General features: G+C 47.8%; 10 protein-coding genes across 15 annotated transcripts; 6 read left to right on the forward strand and 4 right to left on the reverse strand.

Annotated features, from left to right (window-relative positions):
* Nucleotides 1-966: 966 nt before the first annotated feature.
* Nucleotides 967-1,566, forward strand: FVEG_12464 (hypothetical protein; the record flags this gene model as incomplete). The annotated part of the gene is made up of 1 exon (XM_018901805.1): nt 967-1,566. The coding sequence occupies one exon, from the start codon at nt 967-969 to the stop codon at nt 1,564-1,566; it is 600 nt and encodes a 199-aa protein (XP_018760383.1).
* Nucleotides 1,567-2,126: 560 nt separating this feature from the next.
* FVEG_12465 (hypothetical protein) lies at nt 2,127-3,091 on the reverse strand (the record flags this gene model as incomplete). Its single annotated transcript, XM_018901806.1, has 4 exons — nt 2,127-2,284; nt 2,338-2,609; nt 2,657-2,900; nt 2,971-3,091. The coding sequence occupies 4 exons, from the start codon at nt 3,089-3,091 to the stop codon at nt 2,127-2,129; spliced, it is 795 nt and encodes a 264-aa protein (XP_018760384.1).
* An 842-nt stretch (nt 3,092-3,933) lies between these two features.
* On the forward strand, nt 3,934-4,571 carry FVEG_12466 (hypothetical protein). Its single transcript, XM_018901807.1, has one exon. It carries the CDS (start codon nt 4,053-4,055, stop codon nt 4,446-4,448), a length of 396 nt encoding a protein of 131 aa, XP_018760385.1. The 5' UTR covers nt 3,934-4,052; the 3' UTR covers nt 4,449-4,571.
* Nucleotides 4,572-5,506: 935 nt separating this feature from the next.
* Nucleotides 5,507-6,951, forward strand: FVEG_12467 (hypothetical protein). The gene has a single exon (XM_018901808.1). It carries the CDS (start codon nt 5,615-5,617, stop codon nt 6,890-6,892), a length of 1,278 nt encoding a protein of 425 aa, XP_018760386.1. The 5' UTR covers nt 5,507-5,614; the 3' UTR covers nt 6,893-6,951.
* Nucleotides 6,952-7,013: 62 nt separating this feature from the next.
* On the reverse strand, nt 7,014-8,587 carry FVEG_12468 (hypothetical protein; the record flags this gene model as incomplete). The annotated part of the gene is made up of 2 exons (XM_018901809.1): nt 7,014-8,388; nt 8,439-8,587. 2 exons carry the CDS (start codon nt 8,585-8,587, stop codon nt 7,014-7,016), a joined length of 1,524 nt encoding a protein of 507 aa, XP_018760387.1.
* A 1,575-nt stretch (nt 8,588-10,162) lies between these two features.
* FVEG_12469 (hypothetical protein) lies at nt 10,163-12,746 on the forward strand (the record flags this gene model as incomplete). The annotated part of the gene is made up of 2 exons (XM_018901810.1): nt 10,163-10,598; nt 10,654-12,746. 2 exons carry the CDS (start codon nt 10,163-10,165, stop codon nt 12,744-12,746), a joined length of 2,529 nt encoding a protein of 842 aa, XP_018760388.1.
* Nucleotides 12,747-14,664: 1,918 nt separating this feature from the next.
* Nucleotides 14,665-15,600, forward strand: FVEG_17278 (hypothetical protein). 4 transcript variants are annotated; one of them, XM_018906527.1, is made up of 4 exons: nt 14,675-14,811; nt 14,866-14,938; nt 14,996-15,102; nt 15,158-15,310. In XM_018906527.1, the coding sequence occupies exons 1-4, from the start codon at nt 14,795-14,797 to the stop codon at nt 15,285-15,287; spliced, it is 327 nt and encodes a 108-aa protein (XP_018760389.1). In that variant the 5' UTR covers nt 14,675-14,794; the 3' UTR covers nt 15,288-15,310. The 4 variants fall into 4 exon arrangements, with proteins under 4 accessions (XP_018760390.1, XP_018760392.1, XP_018760389.1 ...); XM_018906528.1 differs by having other exon boundaries at nt 14,665-14,811; nt 14,866-15,102; nt 15,158-15,600; XM_018906530.1 differs by lacking the exon at nt 14,866-14,938 and having other exon boundaries at nt 14,665-14,782; nt 15,158-15,600.
* On the reverse strand, nt 15,367-15,951 carry FVEG_12470 (hypothetical protein; the record flags this gene model as incomplete). Its single annotated transcript, XM_018901811.1, has 1 exon — nt 15,367-15,951. One exon carries the CDS (start codon nt 15,949-15,951, stop codon nt 15,367-15,369), a length of 585 nt encoding a protein of 194 aa, XP_018760393.1.
* A 551-nt stretch (nt 15,952-16,502) lies between these two features.
* On the forward strand, nt 16,503-18,435 carry FVEG_12471 (hypothetical protein; the record flags this gene model as incomplete). The annotated part of the gene is made up of 2 exons (XM_018901812.1): nt 16,503-16,788; nt 16,841-18,435. 2 exons carry the CDS (start codon nt 16,503-16,505, stop codon nt 18,433-18,435), a joined length of 1,881 nt encoding a protein of 626 aa, XP_018760394.1.
* Nucleotides 18,436-20,343: 1,908 nt separating this feature from the next.
* On the reverse strand, nt 20,344-22,017 carry FVEG_12472 (hypothetical protein). 3 transcript variants are annotated; one of them, XM_018901813.1, is made up of 6 exons: nt 21,932-22,017; nt 21,789-21,859; nt 21,512-21,737; nt 21,397-21,459; nt 21,054-21,341; nt 20,344-20,994 (listed from the first exon to the last, which is right to left on the reverse strand). In XM_018901813.1, exons 1-6 carry the CDS (start codon nt 21,962-21,964, stop codon nt 20,518-20,520), a joined length of 1,158 nt encoding a protein of 385 aa, XP_018760395.1. In that variant the 5' UTR covers nt 21,965-22,017; the 3' UTR covers nt 20,344-20,517. The 3 variants fall into 3 exon arrangements, with proteins under 3 accessions (XP_018760395.1, XP_018760396.1, XP_018760397.1); XM_018901814.1 differs by having other exon boundaries at nt 21,789-22,017; XM_018901815.1 differs by lacking the exons at nt 21,789-21,859; nt 21,932-22,017 and having other exon boundaries at nt 21,512-21,775.
* Between the last annotated feature and the right edge of the window lie 569 nt (nt 22,018-22,586).

The raw sequence follows: 22,586 nt of genomic DNA on the forward strand, positions 1-22,586 counted from the left end.
GTATGTATTTATAAACTCATTATAGTAATATACTATAGCAGATTCTTTATCTATTATAAATAGTTTAAATAACTAAAAGAATTATATTTAAATTATTACTATATATTAATTACCTAATTAAGTCAAAGTGCTGCTCCTACTTAGTACATATATAATTTTACATATTACTAAATAATGACTTTAACTGAATTAGAAGTAATAAATAGATAATAAGAAGCTACAGACATTTTTAAACTTGTTAACATTCTATAGAGTTAACAGATTACTACTCTAACCTTGAATGTATTGCCCAAGTCGCTTTCATGCAAAAGCTCAATACACCCCTCAATGAGTTTCTAAAACGCGTAAAAAGACAACAGTGCTAAATTGTTGTCTAGAAACTTAACATTAGCCGACATCGCAGTGTTTTGACTGGGTACAAGGTCCAATGGTGCCTTATAAACTACGAGGTCTGGAAGTATTTGCCCAAGGCCGTTAAGGACAGCAACCAGAGACTGAGAGCTCCACTGGTGCGGTAGGTTGATTTGTGGTTAGAATTGATGTGTGCCTTGGAGGCGAGCAGCCAGGTTTCCCATCGCCTCTTCTGAAACATTAAGCCATGCCATACGCAACACCACCGTTTATATATTGGGCCGGGTCACACCCCACAGGGCTTGAAGTGCTTAAAGCTGTTATGGTGCTGTTCGCGTATACCTCTTAACCTGTACGTGCCAAGATTGATAGGGTCTCGATTGGCAAGCCAGTCATAGTCGCTAAGACTGTTTGGCGGATTGGGTGTTTGTTGATGCTGCTGGTGAAATTGTTTACTACGTTTGCTGAGTACAGTTCAAGACTTGTACAACAGAACAGGGACCCCGACCTACTCAGAAGCAGGGGCTTCCCTCTAATCGGCCGCGCCGAAGCCTGGGAGTGGACATCTTGGAGAGTTCACTTGGTGGTGAAGAAGCTGCTTTCACCGAGGGTTTTATGGGCCCAACACGACAAGTGAATGAGGAAGAGGGTAACTTCGACTGGCTTGGCCCTATCCTCAATATTGCAGTCAACGTGGCCAAGCCCATCACTACTCAGGCAATCGAAAACCTGATCAAAGGTGAACTGGCAGCCGATTCTACTGTTTTCGAAGTATCCAGCGAGCACGAGCAAGCTACCAAGATTCTCCTCCAGCGTGCTGTTATAGTCGATACAGCTCTACAGGCTTTGATGCCTATGCCTCTGTATAAATTACAGCAGCTGAGTCCCATCAATGGCGAGACAGGTGACACCGATGGCGTCTTTGACTTCATCAAGGATACAGTCTATAAGCTGGGCCCTTCTGCTCTCGATGCCACCAAGGAAGCGTCAAAGACCTACCTGCCCCGTCTCATTAATGCTACCGGCCAGAAGGGATCGTCCAGTCTCGACTTCCAGCTCGAGACCTCCACTGTTCCCCATCGAAAGAAAGCTTCGCTTTTGGATGCCCTCAATGGGTACGACAACGTACTCAAGGTGAGACATATTGATCATAGTGCAGCTGGCCTGGCTTCCATCGATATCACTCCAATGATCCGCACTCGCCAGATAGCCTAGGTGTTGTCTACTGAGTAGCGGAAATGCTGGTACGATAATGATAATGGCCCAGTCATGATGAAGCAGCCTCCACCTGACTTTTAAAGCACAGGCTAACCAAGTACAGGATGATGGGGAGGGATTCGGCTTTTCATTTGGCCCGTCTTCGCTTAGCTTCTGATACGATGACGCCATTGCGATGCTTTTCGGTATGGTGAAGCTGGATATTCAGTTGATTTTAGGTGCCTTTACTTGTTTTCTTTCTTCAAACGGTGTTTATGAACTTTTCTGTAAATACTTGGACATAGCAGGGGTTTTGTTTCGGTCGACGATTTTCCACTAGCTAATTCTATTACCTCAAAGCGCTCGTGAGACAAGAATAGCTGTGATCTTTCCAACATACTTGGTCCGTTCTATAAAGTACAAGGACATTGTAGTATATATAGAATGCGACTTCTACTTAACCACCGTCATACCACCTGTACAAACTTTCGCTACTATTTTGCCAATTGAGCCAGGGGTGAGCCAGCGCCCTTGAACCCATTTGTACGTCCTACGCTCACATACCACTGACAGCTAATCTACAAAACCAGTTTACGGTCATAGGCATCAGTCATGATATCGCGACGGGCAACGCCAGCGGCCTGCATGAGCTTCCTCGTGAACTCGGTACGCTCAGTTGCTCGCATGATTGTAGGTCGTCGCTGCCACCCAATCTCGGTCGGCATGCGCTCGTTCTCTACAAAGAACATCTTGTCAGCCTCGCTATACCAAAAGAGGGAAAGAACATACTCAGCCAGTACTCGATAAACTTTTTCTCCACCGTGCCGGTGGTACCATCAGCCATGATCTCAAAGAAGGACGCCATCTCGCCCCAGCTAAAGCCGTCAGCTAGCTTAGACAGGGAGTGCTCTGGGTTGGTCTTCTTGGATGTAGCTAGCCGGCCCATTCTCGCCTTCGCGACTTGCTCAACTGTCATTAGATCGTCGGGGAAGTATGTGAGGGACTCGGCCCAAACGGTCTCATTGAAAGGGTTCGGATCGGCAAAGAATGCGTCGGAACGACTGCGAAGATCAGTACTTGTTGAAGTAGGAGAATGACAATTATGTACCTGAGAGAAATGTCATGCTCGAGGATGTTGTGGCGACCAAGGTCAGCTAGATCGAAGCTGCGGGTGTTGGGGTACTTGGGGCTGGTCTTGATAGCCTGCGTGAAAAGGATAACAGCATCCAAGTTCTCAATGTTATAGCCGGTAAGCATACCGTCCTTGAGAATGTCGAGTGTGATGTTTTTGCCGTTGCGAGGGATGTACCCATGGTTGGCCAAAGTGTTAAGGCCGGGGCAGGGGCCACGAGCTTCATCCAGTCAGTATAAGAATCTGAGATGGCATAGAAACTTGGACTGTTTTCCATCATGGAAACTCACAGGCGTCTGGAGTTGGAGCAATCCACTCCTGAGGAACAAACTCGCGGGTGGAGAGAAACTGGGGATGGGCGAGCGTGTGCGCCGCCGCGCTGGTGACGGCAATCAAGGAAGAGAACTTCATAGTGAAGGAGAATAAAGTTCTATGCAGAAAGAAAGCAAACTTGGTGTTGAGCCTCTTGATACTGGGGCTTTTCCGTGGTAAGCAGAGCACCATGCCGTGTCTTATATACTCATCACTTCGCACTTCTTACATTCACGACTGTTGCCTCTCCCCACCGTCCTCGTTTCATCTACACAAGGAGACAATCTCAATTCCTGCACAGAGAAGAAAAGAAGCAGAAATAGAAACCGCAAAGCATCATCAGTACCGAGATCCTCGGCTCAGCCAGTCTCACGATTGGTAATGAGAAGATCATCATTGACTGCTTGAGATGCGACTGGCTAGTCTTGGACTGAACACTCTTCGCGAATGTTTCCAGATCAAGTAAAGTTGCGGTTATGCTTATGCTCTCTGTTTGGTTTAAATTGAAACGCCACCAAGTCCTGAAACTTTTACTAGAACCTAAACGCCAAGAAAAAGAAGCAACTCTACCTTGGAAAACAGCCGAGGTTGAAGGTGATTTTTCGAAACCTGGATGTCTGATTATGTTATCAATTAAACCCAATAACCACGATCAGCAAATTACTTTGATCTATCTCTAGGAAGCGCAAAAGTCTTCCTGTAAGAATCGACCGTTGGCAATTGTATCTAGAGTTGAGAGGTTCAGTTCTGGATTGTGGCGCTAAAATCAGCCGCATTGCTTACTTCTTCCAGAAGCGGGGAGTCATGATAAGGCCAGGTTAGTTAGCCGAAGCTGAAGGAAGAAGTGCTCCTAGCGCGCCCCCTTTAAGCAGTAGTCACATACAAGGGCTGCGGGATTTGCAGAGATGACTCAGAGTATTCAACAAAGATAGTACATAGACTCTTCACTTTACAGTTCTTCTTTATTATTCAAGAAACCTCAGTACGTTGAAGTATCATACCGAAAGCCCCGACAACGGTGAACAAGACCAAACCGCCAACACAAAGGCGGCAAGCCACCATGTCTACTGTGCTTTCAGCCCGCGGCGACAGTGCCGTCACCACCTCTTACAATAAATCCCAGACTCGAGGCAGCATGACCATAAGGCCCCCATCTGCCACTGATCTATCCGCTTGGATGTATTTGCCCATATATGGCGACATTCCTGGCAAGTCTCTAGACCAGCTCATGGTCGATTTCGCATCGGAAGCTGCAACTATCAAGACTGTGGCGGTGTACGATGGCAGCGAAAAGGTATTGGAGGAGCGGGAGCTTGGAAAGAGAGAGACTTTTGGTATTCCTGTGTGTTCTAGGGAGATTAGTTCTACGGAGGAAGGGCTTACGGTCTCGATTGAGGTTGAGTTTGAGACCACTGAGGCGTGGTTGTCTCTTAGTTCTGTCTCTATTGCGTTTTGATTACATTGATTAAGAGTTTCTTTCAAGGAGCTCACTACTTATAGCAAATATTAGAAACTCCATAACTTACTTACTAGCCTATGTTTAGAGTACCTAGCTATAATGAAGATCTTTTGTTACTCATTTGCTCACCGGTTTTGTCCTCTTAACACACCTCATCTTATGATCTACGCATTCAACAGGCATTGGCTTAGGAACCACAAAATATCGTTGGCCATGTCTTAATCATTTACTGCAGCTATGCAAATCCATGGCCCTACTTGTGTGACATATCTTCATCCCTCTGTTCGGTTCAACAGGCGTACTGTGCATCTGAGAGTAGCAAAATCACTGGTACCTACTATCACCATGGGCTACAGTTATCCCGATTATCATGCCGCTTGCGCCAATCTTAATGTCTATCGCGGCCAAGCTGAGATAGGCGGAAAGGCCCGAAGCAGTATGAGCGCGATGTAGAGCACCCTATCACGACACTATCCGATCCGCCTGCACACTGGCATCCGCAGCGGAAGCTACAGAACAAACTGCGTTGCTTGCCGACAGATGGATCAGCGACAAATCTTATCCTGCGGACGCATTATTGAGCCTGTCAAATATATATGGATCTGGATAGCCGCAGCCATCACTAGTCTGTAGCGAGATGTAGGCATGGCATGGATTTTAGCACCAGCTGGATATCCCGGGAGTCAACTCTATTCCGTCGGAGACCTGAAGACGCGTGGGTTACGTCAAGATTTACGAGAAAAGTAAGGTATTTTGATGAGCATTTTAGTTATGTCAACTACGTAGTTCTGAATGTGGCATTGCCGCGAAGGCAGAAATACATCTGCTTGCGTGTAAATGAGGCTGTGTGACGAATTGCACATGCTCGAGAAAGAGTCACTACGTAGAGAAGAACAAAAGCACATGAAATGATGGCCTCCTTCAGCGCAAACAGCGGGGCCCAGCCTAATTCTCTAGCGCGTGATTGGCCACTTTGCTTCTTCCTTAGCGAGTGCGATAGTGGGCTGTGCCGTTAACCGCTTCTCGATACGTAGGCCAATGTCAATGACGTCAAGACCCTGATCATCGATATCCAGCACCTAATCTCAGATCCCGTTATTTCCATGATCTGTCTTCCAATTCATCTTAATAACCCATTGTTGAAGTTGTTTTTGTTATAGAGAATGCATCAATCTAACGAACCAGATAATTCCTTGGCATCACCACCACAAACTTCACCACCGGATATACCACCTTTCTCTCCAAGATCAATGGCTGACGTCGGTACCGATTCCGGAAATCTTTTCCGTCTCAAAGACGTGCTCACTTATTTCGCCGCTGTCAAGGGGGATCTGTCAAACGTCACTGCCCCTCCCTTCATCCTCGCTCCCAGATCAGCCATTGAGATTCCAGCTGCTTGGGCGTGCCACCATGATCTCTTTCTTCAACCTGCAGATGAACCCGATGCTGGAGTGAGAGCTCTGTTACTGGCAAAGAATTACATCTGCAGTCTCAAGCAGCTTGTCAATGCGGATTCTCCGGACGCTGCCAAAAAGCCATTAAACCCTTTCCTTGGTGAATTATTCCTTGGGTCATTTTCCGACAAGTCTGGGTCGAAATCGGAACTGGTCATTGAGCAAGTATCGCATCATCCGCCTGTCACGGCATGCTCCGTATATAACAAAGAGCGTGGTATGTCATCGATTGGCTTCGCGGGCCAGGAAACATCCTTTAGTCTTGTCAATGGCGTCACTGTGCGTCCAACAGGATGTGCAATTATCCAAGACCATAAGCACAATGAGCAAAGTCTCATGACGATGCCAACAATATTAGTCAAGGGCGTGACGACGGGCAATCCATATCCAGAAATGGAGGGCCCAGCATACATCGCCAGCTCGAGCGGTTACTTGACGAAAATCGGATTTCATGGCAAAGGAAGGCTTGGGTACGGTCAGAAGAACCAGGTCGTCGCTGAGGTATTTGCTCCGAATGACAAGAATCACCCGTTGTATCGCATTACGGGCCAATGGACTGGAGAGATCAAGGTTGAGGACTCTTCAAAAACGACGCTAGAGGAATTTCACGTCGACAAGATCCCAATCTCACCTCTCAAGGTCGCGCCCGTTGAAGAGCAAACACCTTGGGAGTCACGTCGGGCTTGGTTTAAAGTTACGCAAGCCATTAAGCAGCATAACATAGAAAAGGTATACGCTCACAAGAGTACGTTGGAAGAGTCGCAAAGAAGGCGGCGGGTTGAAGAGGAGAGAACGGGCAAGCAATGGAATCGTCTGTTCTTTACTCAGATCCCCAAGGGCGACGAGACGCTTGAGTCGCTAGTGTCAAAGGTTCCTGAGAAATTAAGTATACTCGACTTTACTAAGACGGGGGGCGCTTGGAGATTTATTGGAGCTGATAGAGCGGAAGAGGTGAAACGGCATTTGAGTCGCGACAGTTTACCATAGCGTTGTTATAAGCATAGAGCATTAATCATAGATTATATTGCATGGATAACTCTACTGCCAATCCTAGTTGATGAAAAGCCAAGAGCTGAGTCTAACTATCCATCCCGTCCAACACTTCACATTAGATCTTGTCAACGTGCTCTCCAGTCTCATGCTGAGCAGCAAGCTTCTCGTCAATAGCCTCAGCCCTGCGAGCAAGATCAGCCTGCAAGTTTGCAGTGTACTCGCTCTTGTCGACGAAGGGAATGAACCAAGGAGCGTTGGTGAAGAGATAGTTCATCTCCTCCAGAGGAAGCTGCTTGGTCTCAGGAACGAAAGCCCAGACGCAGAGGGCATTTGTGAAGTTGCAGATAACAAAGACGAGGTAGTATTTCCAGCCAACGGCTCCCATGGCAATACCAGTCACCTGACCAATCATGGTGTTGAAGGCAAATGAGGTCATGGTAGCAAGAGAAACACCCTTGGCTCGGGTGCGGGTATCGAAGATCTCGGCGGGGATGATCCAGGAGAGAGGTCCGCAAGTGGCTGAGAAAGAGAAGTTGTACGCCCAAGTAACGATGATGAATCCCCAACCTTGAGCAGCGCTACCAGAACCGGGAGGATAGACAACAAGCATGATAGTGGCGATGATAAAGGTGAGCATGTTGAACAGGTTACCCCAGATAAGCGTCCATCGGCGACCGAATCGATCAATGAAGGCAATGCAGAGAGCCTGAGCGATCAGAGCAATAATGGAGTTGATAGCCTGATACTTAAGCGCATCTCCGGGTCCAATTCCAGCTTGACCATAGATAGTGACAGAGTAGTACTGAATGGCAGACACACCCGTCATCTGAATCGACGCCTGAAGACCGCAAGCGATCAAAAGACGACGGAAGCAAGAAACATCCCTGAAGAGCTCGAGGTACGACTTGGCGCCGTTGGCATGCTCGTCGGCAATGCTTTCCTGAATCTGCTCGATCTCCGCACGCACCCAGGGATCGTCCTCGTTGCCGTTGGAGTGGAGGCGAGCCAGGGTCTTGAGCGCGTCGTCCTGCTTACCCTGGTCCATAAGCCAGCGGGGAGACTCGGGGAAGACAAAGATGAGAGCACCAAGGATGACGGCGGGGATGATCTGGATGCCAAGGGGGATTCGCCACTGTCGGTTGTCGCTGAAGTTTGTGAACGTGCCCCAGCCGGTCCACGAGGCGATAAGAGCTCCGATTCCCAACATGAATTGCTGGAGAGCTGTGACTCGGCCTCGGATGGAAGGGTGTGCGATCTCAGCTTGGTACAGAGGAATGATCATGGTCAAGAAACCGACGCCAAGACCAGCAAGGAAGCGACCGGCCATGAGGTATGAGATCTTGGGGGCTCCAGTCTGGAGAGCACCTCCGAGAGTAAAGATTATAGAACCAATGGTGATAGTCCATCGTCGACCGGTGTATTCGGTTGTAGGTCCGGCGAACATGGCACCAAAGAAGGCACCAGCGGTGAAGAGCGCAACTACAGCACCACTGCAAAAGTCAGTATCTAAACAGTCTCTATAGGAAAATTGGCGACTTACGTATCGGCAGCTGTGTCGCTGGTGTTGAACTCCCGATGATAAGACGGCGATGCAATGACCTGGGCGATAACACCCAAATCATAGCCAAAGAGCAGCGATCCAAAGGACGCAAACACTCCGACGAGGAACTGGTAAACCTTGGGCTTCATGGTGACTGCTTGAACGATATGCAGAGTGATGGGTATGAAGTGATCGGCAGAAGGGGGATTTTACCACCTTTTAATACTTTTCATGATTGACCCAGAAGCTTGGAGCTACAGAGTAGCATCGCCCTTCTTGCGCTCCAATAGCTGATGGTCCCAGCGATAGCAACCCCAGAACTCAATGCATCTAGCGTGAAAAGCTCCCCATGGGGGAGAATGGGGGCACTGCAAACGACCCTCGCGAAAAACAAACCACGAAACAGTGCCGAAGACACGCTAAGGGGAGAACCTATTAACAGCGCGTGACATTCCCATAGAAGCGCTTCTTCGTGATTGGAGCGCAAAAGAGCATCTTTAAGCTAGATGTTAATGGTGAGAGAGGAATGCCAAGCTAATGAGGAGAAGGGCAACCCGCGTATTGTTAGCATGGGTTAAGGTCGGGTTGTTTGCCGGATTTGTGGGTGCGGGGTTTCAGCTGACATGCTTGGGGGGCGCGCTATGCTGTTTTTATCGTCTTGTCCGGGGGGAGGAGTCGATGCGGAATCGTGCCGGGCCTGGGAACATGGGAGATGGGCTGGGCTGGGCTTGGGGTGATGTATCCGAGGTACGAGCATGTGGATGACTTTGCATCAAAGGGAGATGGGATGAAAATTCATGATCTGAAGTTCGTGATGGAGAGAGATCGGGGCATGTCAAATTGCTTGGCTGTATGCCAAGATGGTCTTGGGTGAGGTTACAAGATGATTTGTGAATATTCGTATTGGTACTCTGATCAAGGGAATAAAAATTATGTATGCTTATTGCTTAAAGACTGGGCCCAATGAGGAGCGCAGATCAGATCCAGACACCAAAGCTTGTTGTCGCGTGGTTTTTGTGGGTTTACGAAGAACTGCTCGCAAAGATGCACTGCCCGCGTCGATCTCGATTATTGACAGTTTCAGATCATTTGCACATCATGTTCATTGCTGGAATAATTCACAACCGATAATCCTCTATAAGAATTGAGTTGTCCCGTGGAGTCGCGTCACATTCAGCCAATTAATTTCAGTGTTCTCATACAGGGTAGGCGACGCACTCAGCGGATTCGGACATATCGCAGCATGACACGTTATTCCCGACCAGTACGCGCCACTGGCTCTCATTCATGCATTCAGTCTAGAAGGGCTTGATTGGCCAGGGCAGCCCCGCGATGGCTTACCGATAAAAAGACGTCAGGGGATCTTGACAAGGGTGAAAATGGATTTTCTTCTTAACGACAAGTGATCTTGTAATTGTTGCATGCCCCTGCATCTGCCTCCGGCAATTTACCCTCTTAGTATATGGCGAAGGAAGAGCGATGGGTAGCTTTGACAGGCCGAAATGGACCGATGGCATTGAAGGTATTGTTCTGTGATAAGCGCGCGCCTAGCTGCAGTGTTACAGCGACAGATCCTTCCAACCAGCATGGCGGAAATCGGGTCATATCATGAGTTCTGAACCCGAGTTGAGATAATATATAACAGAATCACCCACCATGACCCCTCTCGTTGTTGTGTAATGAGTAAGATCTCGAATTAAGTCTCTGAATTTCTTATTATCATTATGAGTCTTTGCAAAAGTTGTCAAGAAGCCTTACCTGACTTCCCATCCTCAGATGGGGTTGGTGATGCTCCTATAGTTCATAATGGACCATCATCGAAGCCCGGCACGTGGGAAAAGAGAAAAGACCCCAAACAGCCATCGCAAGCACAATGGCTCATGAAAGGGCGTTTCTCACTACACTCGTCTTGGGACACGTTTGTGGCGTCATTGGAAGCTGATTGTCCTCTCTGTTGGAGCTGCTGGCGGGCGATTCGATCATCGCCAATCGCGTCTCCAAGCGATGAAAGAGTAGCCGACTTTCAAGCGACGATAACTTATGCCCATTTCGATATCGAAGACGACTTCTTTAACATCTGGGTCTGCCTTGGGGGTATTGGATTGAAGGCAATGAGGTTTCGGCTGAATATCACAAAGACATCAAGAGAACTCTTTGAAGGTGAGTGATAAAAGTAATCACGGGTATCAGTGGAGAGCCGACTCAAGCAACACAGAGACAGAAAGCAGGAACCCCATCCCAGCCCAGCATACTGCTCAATCAGCCGCCGAGGTAGCGAGTCGGTGGATTGGAGTCTGCGACAAGAACCACGCTTCATGCCTGGCTCGAGCGACACCGCCTTCAGATGCAAAAATGCCCACTAGGTTGCTTGACCTCGGCACCGGCGATTCGACGACGTGGCGCATAATCGAGACTCAGCAAGAACGACTTCCTTACGTTGCGCTCTCGCATCGATGGACTGAGAACACCCCGACGCTCCTGCAAAAGAACTATGACGCGTACTGTGACTCTCAGCCAGATGGCATCTTGCCCCAGAACTATAGAGACATGCTTGATATATGTCGTGCGATATCGATACGGTATATGTGGATTGACTCCCTCTGTATCATACAAGACGATAACGGCGCCGATTTCCGACATGAAGCTCCCATCATGCTCGATGTCTACCGCTATGCCTTTCTCACGTTAATGATACTTTGGGAATTCTCCGATTCCACTGTCTTTCGCGACTGCCGACCCAACACCATAGCACGACCTCGGCCACAGTCGTATAAGCGCCCTGCATTGACAGAAAATGGCCCAAATTCGCTCTTTACCTATTTAAAGAGTCTTGTGGTATCCAAAGGAGATCCGTCAAGTCAAGACTCTATGTCCAGCGCGAATAACTACGCATTTGTCAGGGTAGAAAACACAGGGAGCTACAATTTTGACGTTAACAACGCACCTATCAACAAAAGGGCATGGGTTGTGCAAGAGCGATGTCTGTCACGACGAATTCTCTGCCTCGGAAACGAGGAGTTGTACTGGGAGTGCGAGGGCGACTCGTCGGGCCCGTTCATCGCAAGTGAGACCTCTCCTTTAGGTGTCCCGCACATATCACGTCGCCATGGCTTTGACAGTCTTACAGGCAGCGATGGTGGCGAGTATTGGAACTTGCTTGTTGAGCAGTATTCCGCCTGCCATCTGACATTCGAGGAAGACAGACTTGTTGCATTTTCCGGAATTGCGAGGGCTGTTGCGGAGTCGACTGGTGATACTTATCTTGCTGGCATATGGCTTGAGACATGGATGCAGGATCTCCTCTGGGTGCCGGACATAGCAAGGGAACAACCTGCTCGAGTGAAGCCCACCACAATGGGCACGCAGAGGATGGTACTGCCTTCGTGGTCCTGGATGAGCTTCTCGGGATCGATTATTCCTGGTATATTAGTAGCTAATGGCGAGGGACCGAGAATTTCCATGACAGAACCGGATTCATTCAAATCCGACAGGTTTGACTGCCTGGCTCTGTTGGTTCAGATGTCTATTACACCGCCAGAGACTGATCCTTATGTTTCGTTTCATCGGGCCATTCTCCAAGTCAGATGTCTCCTCATTCCTGTGGAATTTACAGGGATTGCGGATATGCACAAGTTGCCATCATTCTTCCGGATCACTCAGAACATTGAGTCCAACTCAGCAGACCTAGATTACTTGAGCCTTATACCACGCGGAGAGAGAGAAGATGGCCATGCTGTGTTCACTTTGTCATTCAGCAAACCATTGAACGAAGCCCATCGCTACTTCTTTATCCCACTATTTCTTCGCAAAGATAAGTATCAAGAAGTGATCAAGTTCGGCCCCGACGACACTGAGGGCCATGGAATTATTGTTGAAGAGACAGCCACAGACGGCGAACGTCAGTTCATAAGAGTTGGGAGGTGGCAAGAAGATAATAGCTTGCCCTCTCAACTTGGTCCATTGATCAGTAACACCATCGTACAGCAAGAAACTGGTAAGACGGTCAATAACAGTACCGAAGATATTACGGAGCTTGAACGAAGTTTTGACTCTAAGATGCACGAATATGCTGTACGGCATGCATCCTCAATGGTCAACTTTCCCAGGAATTGCACAAGTCAGCTGGACCAATACGGGGTGCATGATGAAGAGCAGAATGGCATTGGCGCAGACGAAAACGGGCGCTTAGGTGAGAACCTGAGAGGAGAGTTGCAGGAAGAGAAGGAACAGATAATGGTCGACTCTGTTAAATGCTCGGATTTACCTCACTTTTCGAATGCTGAGTGGTCTTCTGTCTCTCTAGTGTAGTAAGTAGTCTATTCATAGTCAGAAGGCGTTCCATATCTTATCAATAACGTAAGTCCAACAAATACATGGCTGCCAAGAAACTCCACGTCGCGTCAGTTATCCCTGTCATGACACAAACAACTCTCTAACTTGTCGCTTTACAGTAACTTGAGTTGGGATACTACAGAGGATGATCTTCTGGATGCGTTTAGTGAGCGTTATGAGGTTGAAAAGGCGGCCAGCTCACCGAGGCTTTCCGAGCCGGCATAAGCTAACTGTTTGATTAGCTGATTATGCGCGACGCCACTACCGGCCGAAGCAGAAGATACGCATTCGTGTTTTTCGATAGCCCAGAAGCCGCCGCGATCACTAAGCAGTACTTAGACAACACTGAGTGAGTTCAATTATACCGAGGGAATAGATAGTTAGCTAATAAAACGGAAAACTAGAATCAACGGTCGTAGGATCAAGGTGACCTTTGTACCAGAGCGACAGGGGGGTGGAGGTAGAAATAAACTGGCGAATTTCAGGTGAGGCTATTCACGGCTTAATGGGCCTATATATTCATGACTGTTACTTATACTGCAAATTTGTAAAGAAGAGTATTAAAATAGTGTTAGTGATGCCTGTTTATAAACTAAAACTCCTCAAGCTATATTAACATATCCCTGGATGAAGAGAATTGAGTTCACGGTAAGAAAAACGACTTGTCAGAGAGGTCATCTGGATGACAACCAGTTGAAAAGTGTTGCGGATTGAATGATAGCCCAGCCACAGCTTAATCTCAACCCACGCAAGAACTCAGAATCGCCATTGCTATAGTGATAGTAAGCCCTGATAGTAGAGGATCTACAGCAAATCCTCAGCCGGGCTGAGACACGAGCGGGATGCGTAGGCTAACCAGAGATGGACTCCAGCGATGCTACATTATTGGCTCCGCTACGCGTCACGGTCAGACATGCAGCATTAATTTGAGTTATTATGCCGTGTTATACCTGATGACGCGAGATGTCATTTTCCCCGGAAAGCTGAGCGGTCGAAGGAAGTACGGAGAAATCAGGGTTGGTTTCAGCAAGCTGATAAAGACATCCTCGCAGTACTTCCTTGCCCCACTGTACCTGCGCAAAGAGAATGCGGCTGAACCCCAAAAGCTTAGTCCTGGCAATGTCGGCCTTGAACTTGTTCTTGAAGAAAGCTCCTGTGATGGATAGCGCGAGTTTATCAGGGTTGGGATGTGGCAGGAAGACTGGAGTTGTTCGTCCCAGCTTGGACCTATGATCAACAACACTATTGTCAATCAAGGCATTGGAGAGGGAGGATGTAAAAGTATTGAAGGTCTTACGGAAATGGAGCAGGTATTTGATTCGAACTTGCGAGAATACGCGCTGAATCAAACCTTGCCAGTGGTCAATTTTGCCTAGAAAGACAAAGAGTCTGTCTAATGCTCATTACTACCTCATTTCACCAAGGCTGACTGGAACGCTATTTCAATAGTATAACCAATCTCTTTCCTCTCGAGGGGTGCTAGTAAACTTAAAATTCCCTCACTGTTGCATCGAAAGAGGCATTTACTTATCTGGGATTGATCAATTATTTAATCAGCATATTAACGGACAACATTGGGTCTCTGAAGCAATCAAGCGCTCGGATGTCAGCCACAGGGTCATTTGACTCTCAAAGTTGGTCGGCGATCATGAATCTCGCCACTCAAGCTTCTCTAATAGTTGAAGATTCACATTTCGTCCTCAGCTGGACTGAGACATGCATGGGGTGTGCATGGAGGCTATCAAGCTAACCGCGGATGGAAACCTACCACGCTAGACTATTGGCTCATTTACGAGCCACGATCAGTCATACTATATCCAGCTTAGTGACTTTGCGTCGTGCCAGGCTTATTGGCGTAAGAGATCCGGTCTTCCTCATGCCTGGGAAGAGGACAAGGAGTTGCTGCTATTCATATTTTATGTATATAAATCAGAAGACGAAGCACCAGAGAACCGGAAGCATTTCACTCCCAGAACCAAAAGAACACATAAATTACGGACTACCATCTCCCAGTAAGAGCCGAAATGTCTCTCCATGTTGGGTAAGACCCACCCAAATTGAAAATGACGCCTTATTAACCTGATGATAATATTAGAAACCTATCAAGTGACACCACTGATGACACTCTGCGCTCCTGTTTTGAACAGTTTGGCGTCGTCACAAATGTGGCAAGGGCTTGATTACCTCTTGAAAATAACCATACAATGTGTTAACCCATGAAATAGATCGTCATGCGTGATCGGGACACTGGCAGCTCTCGAGGCTATGGTTATGTGAGCTTTGATAATTCCTCTCAAGCTGAAAGTGCAATAACCTGTGCGAACGGAAAGGAGTGAGTATCGCATACTACATTATCACATACGTAAAATCTGACAACCAAAATTTAGAATTGATGGAAATTGTTTTACAGTAAAGTTTGCTTCCGGTCGTGCTACTCCTGCTGATGGTGGCGGTGGCCCTCCAAGACGTTATGGCGGAGGAGGTTATGACGGAGGAGGTTATGACGGAGGAGGTTAAGACGGAGGGGGATACGGTGGGGGCCATTAAAGCCATCGATATGCGACATAGGTAAATGGGAAAATCTACAATACTACTACTACTGCCCTTGGAGTAGCCCCTGCAGTGCTTCTTCAGTGTCATATGCCGTCAACAGCTCAGCCTTGAGCTTTTCAATCTCGTCCTTATTATCCCTTCTCACGCCATCCAACATACCCTTCGCAGGACCAACAAGGTGAGCGTCGCTAAGCTCCATAACAACTGCCATGAGCACCAAGCTATCTCCCATCTTCGCCAGCTTTCCATCCGCGTCAAGGCCATTCATGATCTTCAGCAGCCTCTCAAAGTCCGCGTCGCCTGGTTCAAGGATTACTCGCAAGACAGCGCCTCCATCATCATTGACAAGGTACTTGTGAAAGAGGTTTGGTGTGACAGTCTGCGGCTTGCCCACTTCTAGTGACTGAGCGGAGGCTTCTAGGGCGTCTAAGTTGGGATCAGTGCTCTTGTAGACAGAGATTGACCCTTCGATGAGGTCGAATGTTTCTGAGAAGCGTGTATGGAAGTGGGGCGGCACAGTAGTTCCCGGAGTCATGGTTTCGATGAAGATAGTGCGCTTGCCGTCGTTGAGGGTTGTCGACTCCTCGAGCCGAAAGCGGCGTTGATCCCAACGACGTTCTGATGACATATTGACAGCCAGGAGTAATAATAGAGAGAGTAAAAGTGATTATACCATTTCTAATAAAGCAATTCGCTCAGTCCCGATCCTATGTTTAAATACTCGACTTCACATCGTAATGCTGACAGCTTATTCAGCGGCTCATCAGCTACTAACCCCGCCGCGTTACGCGTTTGGGGTTAGTGATTATGAAGGATCCAGATCTGCGCCTTGAGATATCTTATCTAGGCGCAATTACCGGTTAGATAGCTTAATTAGAATTGCTCTGAGAGTCCTGAGTTTCCTTAGGAATTGAGAATGCTGCTGTTGCTATTGAAGCAATTCAGAAACTCAACTTGCGCGTAATAATTCGGAATAGGGCCAATTGAGATCTTCTGTTTTATGGAACTGCTCGTGAATGGAGTCTTATTAGCTACAAGAAAGTGGAACTTGAGCTCCAATCAGATGTATCAAAAGTTACCGCGCGCCTTACTTCGACCGCCTTTGTTATCAGGCCTTGTGACACTTTCAACCACAGACCTCACTTGCAATTGAGATACATACCTTCAGCAGTACAAGCTATGCATGCGTTGTCATTCTTCATCCTCGCGACTTTCTATGGGGTTGCGCGTGCCATCCTTGCCAACCTTGGCGCGACCGTGACTGTCAATGGGGTCTATTACTTCGTCCACCCTGAGCCGGTGGCAGTTCTCCCGTTGTCTTCCAGTCACAACCATGGCCATGTCAACCTTATCCCGGTCACGATATCGGAGGCAAAAGATAATCAATTCGATGAGCCTACTCTCAACAACATCGTGAAGACATGGCTAGCTAAGGACGATGTTTTCAACGAGGGTTTCTTGGAAGGTGCGTTATTATTCCTCTTTCATGTGGAAACGTGGGCTCACACAGCTTGCAGCAATCTTCGTGAAGAAAGACTTGACAGATGTTCCCGATCTATTGAAGTACCAATATCAGGGCAACACGTCATCACTGTGGGAAGAAATCGATCCCTCCTTCGACGTTCCCAGCGGTCCTTACATCTTGAATCCTTCAACTGGATCTCTACATACGCCATACCGCCTATATCTCGATGCTCAAGGTGCCTTCACCCAGGGCGTTATACCCCTCTCGAGCGGATCTTTCGCTCCACTCCCCGCTGCCCTACCTGGCTCCTCATCTATAACGATCGGTGTTCCCTCAAGGATTTACTACACTGCAAGTGAGAAATACCCGCTTGCCGGTGTGCGTATCGGCGTGAAGGATATTTATGACGTCCAAGGCCTCAAGACTGGAGCTGGAAGCCGCGCCTACTATGACCTCTACCCCGAACCCAAAGGCACTGCACCCGCAGTGCAACATCTACTTGATGCCGGGGCCATCCTGGTCGGCAAAATGAAGACAACTCAATTCGCTGCACCCGAAAATGCCAGAGACGCCATCGACTATCAAGCTCCGTTCAACCCCAGAGGCGACGGGTACCAAGAAGTTGGATCCTCCTCGTCTGGAGCGGGGGCAGGTATGGCCTCCTACCATTGGTTGGACCTAGCTTTGGGGTCTGATACGGGAGGGTCCATTCGGATACCAGCCGAGGACAACGGAATTTTCGGAAACCGCCCGACGCACGGTTTAGTAGACTTGTCGCGTGCTATACCGCTGGGTCCTGAGTTTGATACAGCTGGGTTTTTGGCTCGCGATACAGAGATTTGGGCGACTGCTTGCAGGGTTATGTACTCGAATCTCACGACAAATCATACACGATATCCGAAACGGGTTCTTACGTATGGTCTCCCGTTGCTAAAGGACGCCGATCTTTCAGCATCGGACCGCGTTATCGCTCAGTTTGTCCATAGGCTAGTCGAGTTTCTCTCAGCCGACCTTTCAACGTTTAATCACACGGAAGAGTGGACTCGCAGTCATCCTGCTGGTACACCCAGCGACTTGCAGGAGTTTGTCGGTTCAACATGGGCAGTGATTTCAGCCAAACAACAGACTCGTCTTGTTCGGGATCCATTCTTCAAGGACTATGCAGCTGCGCACGATGGACGTGTACCGTTTGTTAATCCTTCTACTAATGGTAGTTGGAGCTGGTCCGACACTCTGCCTCCGCTTCTTGACGAAGCAATCGCAAACAAGACCATTTTCAAGACTTGGTGGGATGAGGTCATGCTCCCTGAGAACTCTGAAACATGTTCCGAAAGTCTTATGCTTTATATGTTTAAAGATGCTACGCCGGAATACAGGAGCGATTATGGTAGCGCGATGGGTTCTGGCGATTTGACTGGTGTGCTGCTTGGCTTGAACACAGGCTTCATCTCGCCAATGGTTGGGAATCCCGACTTTTCAATTCCGATTGGTCAAGTTGAGTATGATAGCAAGATCACCAGACATGCAGAACACTTACCAGTCTCGATTAGAGTCATGGCAGCTGAGGGTTGTGATGGTATGCTACTAGATCTTGTTAATGATCTCGTTAAGGCTGGTATTTTGCCGCAATTGCAGCCCGCTATATAATCGTATACTTAGCTAGGTCAGTGTAATATAACTAGCAACTATAATATTCAGACAAGCTTTCATATATTTTACCTTTATACTTATTTTTAATATTTTATAGAAGGGAAAAGAACTGCATATTAAGGGGAGTTAGTGCCAAGCCAATCTGTTATTCTGGTTAACAGGAGTAAGATAAGATAAGATAAGATAAGATAAGCATCATTAAGCCGATCTAGAATATATATGCTTTAAACAATCTTCTATAAGCACTATAGCTAACAATGGCGGTCTCATGAATACTTTAAAATATTAGAGAAAAGCAATAAACATGCTTAGATATATATAAGAATAAAACAAGGTTGCCCTGTAGTGTAAATAACCTCTATACCCCCACTCCATACATGCCTGTACACCAGTATTGTGGTACTATCCATAGCTCTAGATAGAACCAATTGTTAGCACTGTAAGGTTTGCATGCGGCATTCAATAAAATGGCTTTCAGCCATACCTGGTTGCCATTGAATCGAGATTTCCAAAAGAATCATTGGCTGCTATAGTTGTTCTTGTCACCAATGATGGTAACATTGTTGGTAGGCCTCGCGGGGGTCAAGAGGGCCAATCCGAAATAGCAGATAACGATAATTATGCAGAAGTCGAATAATCCGAGCTGCTCATTGGGACGTGGCGGCGTGGCTGTTCCGGATCAGTGCACTGTGTCAGGGCTGCCATGTCGTTCGACAGATTTTGAAAATCACATTACCGGGCCCGGCCCGCGATTCCAAGAGAGATGGGGGTACCTTGACAGTTTTGGCCGGACGACTCCATGATCGCGCATAGAGGGGGCCGCAGAAACATTGTTGGTTGAATGAGATCTGGGCGATAAAAGTGATGCGTGGAGTAAGTGATAAGATTGCGCTCAAGACTCTTTAGTCTTGCTCTCATTTTAGGAAATCAACCAGATATAAGTATTAGATTGTCGCAAGTTACCTCTTGGAACTGCCATGAATCTCAAATTGCGGTGGGGAATGAAGGCTGTCAGTGCTGGCTAACCTGCCTCGAGCAGTGCCTAGACTCTGATACTGGTGCGTGATGTGGTGCCTGTATTGATGTACGTCTCTTTGTCGAGTGTACTTCTAGCGAATGACCAGTCCTGTGAGGACTCCCCCACGCAGTGGCGTGCTGGTACCCAAACGCCAATCCCATCTGGTTAGGCGGTCAAGGTGAATATTTACGGGAAAACGGTGGAATTAGACACGTACAAGCCACTTTGCCAGAGCCACAGCTTCTGGACGCCTTCTGCTGTCAAGACTAGCAAGGGTCTCTCGACAGGTTGACCAAACAGATGCAGTTCGGGTTGTGAACGGGATGACGGATTGGTGTTTCAAAACGTTCATTACGGTCTGCTCGAGACGGCACAAGCTTCCGGTGTAGACAACGCACCACTACTGTGGCATTGTACATGAACAGATGCATCATTTACTGCTAGTTGTAGCTGAGTGGCTGTTGGGCATGAACGGTCGAGGGAACCAGCAGCTGGCTTGCAGTCCTTTTGCACGTGAACTACACCAAATTCATGGCCATGATAGGGTGGTATGCTGGTCAGTGACCGCCTATTGCCACGATCAATGGGCAGGAATCATCTCCCCCAAGACAGCAGTTGAGACCAATCTTCAAGACAGAGATCTACGTCATGCTGTCCCACTAGTCAGCCCAGGTAAGTCGAGATACATAACCTTAACCCCGCGGTTTCGGTGAGTGAGGCAAGTGCTGTGTCTTGAGAATGCTGAGAAACGTGGGGCCTCCGATGAATCCAGTACCGTATTCCGCGAAATGTGGTATCGTGAACTCCCAATCCAGCAATGTCATTCACGCAACTTGTAGTCGTTCTCATAAGACGATAATATAAGGATTATAGAGAAATTAGATAAAGAGGCCAAGTATACACACTTTACATTTAGCGGTCTTGAAGTGCGCGTAAGTGGTTTGGCTACATATCTTTATTTATAAGCTCAGAAGTGCTGAGTTGGTCCCAGGTCAATGGAGATTCCTCATCATATGAACCCTTACCATGCGTGAATTTATGGCCTGGGAATCATGTTCTCTCTATCTAGCCTCTGGGTTGTTTTCCAATGGCTGATTATTCATCCACGGGCCAACGGGCTGGGTCACAAAGTAACCACGCAATGTTTCCCAGAGTCCATAATACTCGTTACTGCTAATCTGCATCGTGACATTCCCTCGGCCTTCTACTGTACTTTTGTTGTTGTCGCCGTATTGTTGTGTGTGGTTGACGTCGCCTGTAACGAGACTACTATTCGACCGTCCATGCTGGGCTACCTTATTATCGCTCCCTAGAATTGCCGTGATATTGTCAAGTCGCTTTTTTGAGTCCTCATTCTTTTGTTTCGTCTTCGAAATAGCTGCATCGACCATTTGTGCTATGTTGTCTTCGACCTGCTGGTACATCGGGTCATCGGAATTGGCGAACTTGCAAATTCGGGCATGGTCGGCGTCCAGAGCGATCTGTTTCTCACGTTCACGTCCAAGCCCCAATGTCGCAGAAGTTCGATCTACTACTATCTTTTAGGTGTTAGCTGATTCCTACACGTCTAAGTCTAAATATTGTCATGGCGGCACACCTGGCGAGTGTTCCCGAGCGGTCTCGTTTCGAAGAAGCTTATAAAATACAGCTTCTCAAGGAGTTGGCTGAAGTCGTCCGTAATAACTGAAAGAAAGTTGGATTCTCGTGTTAGAGCTTCCAAGAATGAGTTTGACGGATTTCCCAAAACAGCTCGAGTGATTGATGCCGCGATAGCTCCGAGGCCTGCGCCGTTTCCGCCATGGTGCGGTGTGCCGAAGAAGACAACGCCAAAGGTTGAGTCGAAGATACTGCAGTATGTGTTGTCACCTCTGGAAGTGGAAAGTGCCTATGACGGTCAATTCTCTCAGGCCTCCAAGGATAAAAGGGGAGGTGACACAGACCCGCTTGACTACCAAGCCGCCAAGGCTATGGCACACGAAGATAACCGGGCGGTCCGGAGCACCCTGGACTCTAGGTCAGAATCCGGTCGCAATCATTCATGGGAGGCATTCTAACAGCTCGTTTTGACGATAATCGGTTCAGAAGATTGTCGGCTTGTTCAGCCAATCCTGCTGTTGAAGTTCCAAACGCAACATTTGAATTATAGCCAAATAACATTACCCTCGAGCGAGGAATTCTAACCGGCAGAAAGTCCTTTAACCATAATCTCCCTCCTGTTGTCCACGTAGTCCTTGCCTGATTTGGGCGGTCGAGCGGGTTTAGGCCGTGTACAGCAACGATACTACACGCAATGCATGAGCTGACGTGGAAAACCTGTTTAGTGAGCGCTTACTCAATCTCTGGGCTTTCCCCCTCAAATAAAATCTCGAGGAAGTTCTGGGGTGATGTGCCCTCTTGCTGCGGCTGAATCAGGCTGTCAGATATCGTGACTTGGCATTTCAGCCAGCGCAAGGACTGAGGGAATGTCAGTCATACCGGGTAGGATTGGTGAAATAATCTTCGAAGCATTGGGGAATTGGTTCCAAGGAACTAAGAAGGTTGAATTCATGGTTGTTCAAAATTCATCGGCAATGGTTGTCCTTTTGGGCTTCATGTCCCTTCTTTTCTACTGAAAAGGAAAATGACATGTAAGAAAAATCAGCAGGTGGCGCGTGACCAGACTCTGTCACATTTCTATCCAATGGGATTCTGCATTAAGCACTGTGAGGCCTGCCCATATCATGCAGATTCACAAAAAGATGTTGGTTGACCAAGGATGTGGCGGAAAATGCCTCATGTTTTGAGCATGTGGAAGAGGCAGACAGACACAGCCTCAAGGCGTAAACGCCGTCCATCCCCAGGCCTTTCTTTATTGCAGGTAAGGCAGAAGGCAAGGCAGAAGTCTGTTTCCTCAGCTGGTATCTCAAACATGAGATATCTAGTTAATCTGCCAAATGTCGGTCTCGGGGAGGAGCAACGGTGAAAGAATGAATGGCCACAGCGAAATATAAATTCACGCTTCATGGTGATCCAAATGTCAAATATCATCACAAACATCGGTAGATTCGACTCGACAACAGTCTGAACCTGCGCGCAATTCAACCTCTACCACGCTGTCTTCTCCCCCGTCCATTGAACTGCCGTGTCACTT

Source organism: Fusarium verticillioides, chromosome 4 (assembly GCF_000149555.1).
Source record: "Fusarium verticillioides 7600 chromosome 4, whole genome shotgun sequence".
In the NCBI taxonomy this organism is placed as follows: Eukaryota; Fungi; Ascomycota; class Sordariomycetes; order Hypocreales; family Nectriaceae; genus Fusarium; species Fusarium verticillioides.